The 8,826-nt window shown below is 42.8% G+C and overlaps 1 protein-coding gene across 1 annotated transcript; it reads left to right on the top strand.

Annotated features, from left to right (window-relative positions):
• Positions 1-2,621: 2,621 nt before the first annotated feature.
• On the top strand, positions 2,622-5,334 carry LOC138876979 (uncharacterized). The gene is made up of 3 exons (XM_070156295.1): positions 2,622-2,953; positions 3,236-3,723; positions 5,288-5,334. Exons 1-3 carry the CDS (start codon positions 2,622-2,624, stop codon positions 5,332-5,334), a joined length of 867 nt encoding a protein of 288 aa, XP_070012396.1.
• Positions 5,335-8,826: the final 3,492 nt, after the last annotated feature.

The following is an 8,826-nucleotide window of genomic DNA, read 5'->3' as shown; positions in this document are numbered from 1 at the left end:
CCCAAGATGACCTCAAAGTCGATCGTGTCAAGTAACAGAAGGTCCGCTCTAGTCTCGTAACCACAGAATGTAACCACACAGGACCGATAGATCCGATCCACAACCACAAAATTGCCTACAGGAGTGGACACATAAACAGGAGTACCTAAGGACTCACGAGGGATATCCAGGAAATGAGCAAACATAGATGACACATATAAATATGTAGACCCTGGATAAAATAATACCGAAGCATCCCTACCGTATATAGAAATAATACCTATGATCACGGCATCCAAGGCCACTGCAACTGGTCTGGCCGAAAAAGCATAGAATCTAGTTGGAGCGTCGGTCGGCTGGCCTCCGCCTGACTGAACAGTAGCTGGCTGAACTCCCCATGCTTGGCCTCTACCTCTGGGACGACTCTTATCAACTTGTCCCCCACCTCTAGGCGGTGGGATGGCTGGTGCTGTAATCATAGGCTGATGACCCTACTATACTGCCTTGCCTCGAAGTCTGGGGCAAAACCTCTTCATCTGACCTGGACCCCACACTCGTAACAACCCCGCAGCGCCATAGACTATTGTCCTGAAGCCTGACTCTGATGGCCCTAATACCTACTAGAAGAACCCTGAATGGCTGGTGGGCGGTATGAACTCTCTAGCGTAACACTGAAGTAGGCACTGGATGAACCCTGAATAGCTAGTGGGCGGTAAGAACTCTCCGGTATTGCACTAAAATAAGGCCTCACTAGAGCACCTCGAGGAGGTGGTGGTGCTGAATATGGTGGCTTGTTGGGCTGGCCCCTACCAAACTGACATCTACCCCTAGGTGGGGCACCTCTAAACTCTCTAGAGAATCAGGTCCTCTTGTCCTGCTAAAACTGCTTTCTACCCCTCTGGCGGTAACCCTCAATCCTCCGAGCAATCTCCACCACTATTTGATACTCAGTCTCTATCTCAACCTCTAGAGTCATGCTAGCTCAAATACCGGTAGGAGCGGTTTTGGGTCAAATAGTGTATAAGATGTTTCACCTGGTGTATTATTGATAACTAGGGATTATGGTTCATTTTACACTCCTTCTTACTTGAGTTTTGATTAAACATGTGTACAAAATAGTCCCAACGGCTTACATGTTGTACTTATTTGCAGGGTTTGGTAAAAAAGATGACAATTAGTCAAAACCATCTCACAAAGGAGTGAAACTTGCACAAGTACCAAGAACAAGTCCAGGCACAGTGCAACAGGTCTACTGCGGCCGCATTCTATTTGGTGCGGTCCGTAGTGAGGAGATTCAGAGAGTGCATATTTTGGAAACTCAAGCATTGTGGCTGCAAACATTTTGTGCGTGCGGACCGCAATGGCCTCACCCGCTCGCAATCGAAATTGTGCGGTCCGCAAAGAAAGAGTTCAGAGAGTTGGGACTTTGGAGAACTAATGCCAATGCGGTCCGCGGTCCTTTTTGTGTGGACCGCAATAGAAGCCATTGTGGTCACGATGCATTTTGTGCGGCCCGCGGTGGCCAAGTTTAGAGAGCAGAGATCTAAAGCCAAGAAGCCTCACCGCGGCCGCCCTTGATTTTATGCGGACCGCACTACCCCCGCAGGGGTATTTTTGTCCAGAAAATTCGCCCTAGTATAAATAATTTCTTTTCCCATTGTTAGGCCATCAGTTGTAATCTGACTTTGGGTTGAGCACGTGAACGACTGTTCTTAACCATTTTGAGTAATTTTAGAGTAGTTTTATCATTGAATCTTCAAGTATTAGCTTGTACTTAAATCGTATGAGGTTTTCTTCATCTATTTATTAGTTTTTTTCTATTATTATGAGTAGCTAGACCCATTAGCTAGGGTTGTGGCTCAACCCTAGTATGAGTATTTGATGGGTTTTGAGTTTTAAGGCTTGAATGTCTATGGGTGTTTGATATTTGGACTAATTAGTGTTTTCCATGTTGAATTAGTAGTTGGAAACACTAATTTGTGCCTATTTGAATTGGGTTCTTCTTGAGAAAGAGAGCTTGAGTCTAGGAAAATTAGTCCAACAAGAAATTGGGGCGTATTCAAGAGATTGATAGCCCAAATTAAAGGGTTAAACTTAGAGATAGTAATACCCGACTTGAACCTATATTACTTGCACAAATTATCATACCCAATTGGTTTTGAGAAAGTCAATTAGGGAAAAATTACTCAAACTACCGAGAGGTATAGAGTGAGAAGTTTCGTGCATTGGTTATATCGTAATCCCCAACATGATAGCCTTGCCTTAGACTCGAGAACCCGTCAAGTATCCACCTAGGAGAAAGTCACTTCCCTAGTGCCTTCTTAACTATTTAGACAACTTTTCAAGTATCTTACTCTTAGCTTAACTTAGCATCTTATTAGCATAATATTAGAAGTAATCAAAAGACCAATGATGTTTGGAAGAGTAATTACACATCTCTAGTTTAGATAGGAATCCAATTCCCACTTATAGCTCGCTTTGGATTCGATCCCGACCATCTCAGGTAAAAGCTGCTTCGATCACTCTCGCTACTTTGTAGTGGTGTAGGGTTGGCTCCGATCAATTATGCAAGCAAAACAATGAATGATGCTCAAGTGAATTACACGGTGACGGAAAAAGAGTTGTTGGCTATTGTATTCGCAATGGAGAAGTTTAGGCCTTATCTCATGGGTTCCAAGGTTATAGTTCATACCGACCATGCCGAACTCCGCTACTTGATGATGAATAAGTATTCCAAAGCTCGGTTGATGAGATGGGTCTTATTGCTTCAAGAGTTTGATTTGGAGATTATGGACCGGAAAGGGTGTGAGAACCAAGTGGTGGACCACTTGTCCCACTGGGAGGAGGAGGGGAGGCCTCGTGATGGCCTCGAGATTAATGATTCATTTCCTGATGAGCAACTCCTCTCTGTGTCTGTGAATAGTATGCCTTGGTTTGCGAATATTGCCAATTTCCTTATAACCGGTATTGTTCCGTAAGAGCTCTCTTCTAACCAAAGGAAGAAGCTTAAATGGGATAGCTTGGACTACTAATGGGATGAGCCATACTTGTTCAATATCTGTAATGATGGTGTGATCCGGAGATGTGTTCCGGACGAGGAGCAATTGAGTATTCTGGATGCTTGTCATTCCTCTCCCTACGGTGGTTATCATGGTGGGGTGAGGACAACTTCAAAGGTGTTAAGTTATGGTTTTTATTGGCCCATATTGTACAAGGATGCAAGTGAACTAGTGAAAAAATGTGATGCATGTCAAAGAGTGGGTGGAATTTCAAAGAAGGATGAGATGCCTCTCACCACTATTCTCGAGGTTGACATATTTGATGTGTGGGGCATTGATTTCATGGGTCCGTTTGTAAGCTGTTGTGGCAACACGTATATCCCTGTGGCCGTTGATTATGTTTCAAAGTGGGTTGAGGCCGTGGCTTTACCCAACAACGAGGCTCGAAGAGTTGTGGCCTTTCTCAAGAAGAGTATCTTTACTCGGTTTGGCACTCCTAGAGCAATCATTAGTGATGAAGGGTCTTATTTTTGCAATAAGGCATTTGACACTTTGCTTGTAAAGTATGGTGTCAATCACAAGGTTTCTACCCCTTACTATCCTCAAGCTAGTGGGAAAGTTGAAGTCTCCAACCAGGAGATCAAGACTATATTGTCAAAGACGGTTAATGCAAATAGGACCGATTGGTCAAAGAAACTGGATGATGCTCTTTGGGCTTATAGGAATGCTTACAATACTCCGATTGGTATGTCTCCATACTGGTTGGTGTTTGGAAAAGATTGCCATCCACCGGTCGAGTTAGAGCACAAGGCCATGTGGACTTTGAGGAAGTTAAATCTTGAATGGGATGTGGCAGCAAATCTTCGGGTGGAGCAGCTTAATGAGCTTGATGAGTTCCGGTTTCATGCCTACTCCAGTTCGTCCTTGTATAAGGACAAGATGAAGTATCTTTAAGACAAGTATGCTCGTGGCAAGGAGTTCAAGGTGGATGATTTGGTTCTCTTGTTCAATTCCCGGTTATGACTGTTTTCGGGTAAGCTTAAATCAAAATGAAGTGGATCTTTTGAGGTGGTACTTGTGACTCCGTTTGGTGCTCTTGATTTGAAAAACAAAAATGATGAGATCTTTAGAGTTAATGGGCACATATTCAAGCACTATCTTGGCAAGTTTGATGACAACCATGTGGTGGAATGATCCATCTCAAGTGATTGATGGTAACCGGCATCGTACCGCGACGTTAAATCATGCGCTTCTTGGGAGGCAAACCATGTGTTTTTCTTTGATTTCCTTCTTAGTGTAGGATTTGCTTTTGAACTAACTGGTTGTGAGATGTGTTTACGGATGTTTGATGCAGTGCAGGACTAATTTAGAAAAATTTGGAACTCCTGAAGTTTGGACTGCGGCCGCGCTCCATTTTTTGCGGTTCGCAGTGGCCTTATTGCGGGGGCGGAAATTATTCGCGGTAATCGGTGCATTTTTCGCGGACCGCAGTGGTCCACTGCTGTCGCGAAGCATTTTTTTCCGGTCCGCGGTGGTCTCAAAGTAACAGCCCTTCTGAGTTACACAACCGCAGTCCGCGGTGCATTTACCGCGGCTGCGGTAGGTAAGAATAAGTGTGTCCTAGGGCTTGTTTATAAATAAGACCTCAGGGCCCCCTTTTACACTTTTTGCCCTATCAATCACTATAGACTACTGTTCACTCATGCCCTAATTTGCACAACACAAGAACTGAACTTCATGTGTATTGCATCTCACTTCTGCTAATTCAAATCTATCCTTAGTCTTTAATTTTGTTTTTATTTTCTTTTAATTTGATAATTATTACTTCTTCTTCTTCTTCTTTTTTTCTTTCAATTTTAACTTGGGGTTCCATAGTGTTAATTAGATTAGGTTTTAATTAGTTAGAAATAGTGATTAACTACCTAATGGGTTGATAACGCGTTGATTAATGCTAAATTTCACAAAAATTTGAAACCCTAGGTGATGAGCCTAAATTTGACCTTCGTGGTCCGCGGTTGTTTTTCTGTGGTCCGCGGTCCTCTATCATTTGAGATATTTTCAAGTATTGACAACCTCGGTTAGGGGTGTCATTTTTCATGGTCTGCGGTGCACTTACCGCGGCCGCGCTCCATTTTTTACGGTCTGCGATGCTATTGAATCAAAGAGTGGGTAGTCTTAACCCTACCTCTCCGCGATCCGCGGTTGATTTTTTTTGGTCCACGATGCAGCCTTCACGATCGCAGTGCATTTTTTGCGGTCTGCAGTTTTGCTTTACATTGTAAACTATTTTTCTGCACTGCTTCTTCTAGTCTTTGCACTAACAAGTTCACCTGATATACTTCGAGACAATGGTTAAATCCAAAGGAGGTGGTGACAAATAAAAGGGTAGAGCATAATCCTCCCGGGGTAGGGGACGAGGAATGATCAAATTGACCCCAGCAGTTCGGAAAGCAATTGGGGAAACCAGAAAACTCATCAAAGTTGCAGATAGAGCTGCTTCCCATTCTGAGGGAAGTGAGTACTTGCCCTCCCGGGAGGCATCTGAGTCTGATTCAGTGCCGGAGTATGTACCTGAATTCATGTAGAGGCATCATTTGAGAGATTTACCTACACCTCCGGCCTCTCCTACTGCTCATGCTTCAGTTCAGATTTTTTCTGAGTCGTTTGAGGGCTCAGCTGAAAGTAGTGATAGTTCAGCTATAACCTCACCTACACCTTCGTCACCTGGGCAGGATGTAGATGCTGGGGTACCGGATGACGAGGAAGGGGGTGTGCCCTAACCCGGGGGTGTGGAAAGAAGTAGAAACCCCGAGGTATGACAAAAGTGGTTCGTCAGTGAGCTAGCTTATCACAAGTTCTGGGAATGGTGGCCTCTAAGGTCGCTTATTGTTGAGAGCCAATTCATAGAGAGGGATCTCCTGCCACACAACCCCAACGTGAAGCAATAATTCAATGAACGAGTGGGGTGTGATTACATCACCAGCAGGGTATCAGAGGCAAACGAGCACTTAGTCAAAGAGTTTTACGCCAATTCCTCCCAAATCAAGAGGGATACCAAAGTGACTAAAGTGCGGAACTTGAAAGTGAAGTTTCATGGGAAGACAATAAATGAGTATCTGGGCTTTAATGAGGAAGATGAATCATTATATTGGAGAAGTTGGCACTTGATGAGGCAGCCCATCCATGGTTAGCATCATATTTGGATCTACCGGGCACCACACCAGCATGGTTGACATCAAGAGTTGCAATCTTGAGGAAGACCCTAAACTTTGAGGCGAATGAGTGGGAGACTTTTGTATGCAGCAGGCTGGACCCCACTACCTATGAAAACTCCATGCCGGTCTCTTGGGAGATATTGGTGGCGGCTATTATGGTGGGGTTACCGATTAATGTAGGGAATGTCATGTCTAGGGTGATCACTAGGGTGGTTAATAAGGGCGACAGATCATACCCCTTCCCGAATTTCCTTACAATGTATTTGGAAGACCAGGATGTGGAGAAAGGAACTTTGACGTGAAGGTGAAACCCAAGATGCCCTTTTTATGGTACAGCCTCAAGGCTAATGAAAACCTCAAAGCCAAAGATCCTAAAGGCAAAGCCACTACTTCTACTGGCCAGTCTGAAGAGCCAGTAGTAGTAGTATTCACTTCTTCTCAGCCTCCCACAGCCATACCAGAGTCTGCCTCCGGACCATCTACTTCCACCCCTCTAGATATTCCATCCTCCTCAGCATATCCATTGACTGTCAACAGATTGAGCCAAACACTCTCTAGTATCAATAGCTGGATGCAGGCAACAACTTCTAAGTTGTTTGTACTTTCTAGTTCAGTGGCAGCGCAGTTACTGCCCCCATAGTCACAGGTGCCAGCTTCGGTAGAGGAGACTCTCAAGGAGATTTTGGACAACCAGAAGAAGCTCCTTGATAACCAAAAGCTGATAATGGATGCTCTTGCTGAATAAGGGAAAACACTGAAGGAGATGAGCAAATATACAAAGAAGCTGAAGAAAACGCAGGCATCGAATGAGTCGGTCAAGGAATTGAGGGGAAAAGTAGAGAAGATGAAGGCAACTGATTATTTGCCTTTGAAGTTGCTATTGCATGATCAGCCTCCAGCAGCTGAGATAGAGCAGGTTCCGGAGCAGGAGCTTGAGAGAGCTCCAAAGAGGAGGAGGATGACCCCCCTGGTGGATGATGTTGAGATTGAGTTGGCAGAGATAGAAGGTGCTGCTTCTGATCAGCCACAGGATCCCGTGCTACCACAGGACCCCATGCAGAAGGAGGATCCATATGGAGTTTTCTTAACTCTCTATATTTCTTTTTTTTTAGCTTATTTTTGGTTAGTTAGCATTGAGGACAATGCTAGCTTTCATTTTGGGGGGGGGGGGTTGGCTCTACTTTGATTTTTGATTTGGTAGTTTGATTTGATAGTTGGACTGTAATTATGACACCATTTTCTTTCTTTATGCTTATTTTTCACTTTTGGTATGTATATAACTTTACCTTTTATTTTACTTTTCGTTATTGTTCTCGTTTGGTCTGTATATAAAGTTACTCTCATGTATATATTCATCACTTCTTATGTATATTCATCTAAACCCCCCTTTTGTACATATTCAATTTACTTTTCGCATTTTACTTCATAGCTTATTTTGCAATTTTCTTAATAGTATAGCTTCTTATTTCACTTAATAGCTTCTTTTTTGGTTCGTAGCTTCTTATTTTTCAAGTCTTAATGATCAATAAGCCTTTGATTTTCTTAATTCCACGGTTCTTTCCAAAGGTGAAGTTTGTGTGAACCGGGTGGCTCTTCCCGATGATGGATGGTATGACAACCTTCTTAAGGTTTGAGTCTGTTTTTCTTTTTGTTTTTGTGTAAATAGTAGTTAGTAAGCAATGGTGCCTCAATAAAAGCTTCACTTGGGTCTAACACATTTGCCTTTGACCTTACGGTTAAAAATAATTATTGTGTATATGATGGTGATAGTTGTGACCTTGAGACTCTTGTGTTGGCTAAACAATCATCGAGTGGTTTCTCGGAACCATTTGTGTTTCTCAAATCCTAACTAAGGTTGTTGTGGGCCCTCGACTCTATTTCTTTAGCAATCCTATAGCTTGTGTGGTGAGGTATTGATTTGCAAGTCCAAGTCCCGTGCCAATAACTCTAGAATTTGCCCTGAATATTTGTCTAGGCGAAATCCTAAGTGTAGCTCGACTTGAGAAGTGATTATAGGCTCTCCTTGATCCCAATTGAAACTTGAAAATATCTATAGCCTACCAATGATGTTATCCCTAGTCAACCGCGTTGAGCCTTAGCCCTTATTCTTTCAATAACAATGATACAAACCTTTATCCGTTCTAAAATGATCCTATCTTAGCACCCTATCTTTCCTTAGCACAAGGCAAAAGCATAAGTTTGGGGGGGAGAGACGAAGAATGCAAAAGTGATAAAAGGTACAAAATGAAGAAAAGGAAAGGCAAAGAAAAAGAAAAAAAAAAGAAAAAAAAGTCAAAAATTCAAAAAGAAAATGAACAATGTAGAAGAAATGAAGAGATTCAACGAAAGCAAAAGATGAAAGGCATGGAAAGATTAGAAAGGAGAAAAAGAATTGAAATGAATAAGAAAGAGTGACAGTGTGTCTCTATAGCCCCTAAAGAAGAAGTAAATGACTCAAAGAGTCAAGAAAATATGTGCCAAAATGAAGCAAATGAAGTGCTCAAGGGAAGATGAAACCTTCTTAGACCAATATATCCTACCCTGAACCAAAAGCCTTCATTACATTCCCACAAAAGCCCTATATGATCTTGACCTGAGTGAACTTACATTAATGGTGACTCACATAAGGGGTA

The sequence above is a fragment of the Nicotiana sylvestris genome, chromosome 1 (assembly GCF_000393655.2).
Source record: "Nicotiana sylvestris chromosome 1, ASM39365v2, whole genome shotgun sequence".
NCBI lineage: Eukaryota > Viridiplantae > Streptophyta > Magnoliopsida > Solanales > Solanaceae > Nicotiana > Nicotiana sylvestris.
The sequence above is the reverse complement of the archived record's forward strand: the minus strand, read 5'-3'. Positions and strand labels throughout refer to the sequence as shown.

Bases quoted from the DNA above. Each gene is read 5' to 3' on its own strand.
- LOC138876979 (XM_070156295.1), top strand. From the start codon at position 2,622: ATGGAGAAGTTTAGGCCTTATCTCATGGGTTCCAAGGTTATAGTTCAT. The intron at 2,954-3,235 runs GTAAGAGCTCTC...TGCATGTCAAAG, and splicing joins CTTATAACCGGTATTGTTCC to AGTGGGTGGAATTTCAAAGA. The intron at 3,724-5,287 runs GTATGTCTCCAT...TGCTTCTTCTAG, and splicing joins TGCTTACAATACTCCGATTG to TCTTTGCACTAACAAGTTCA.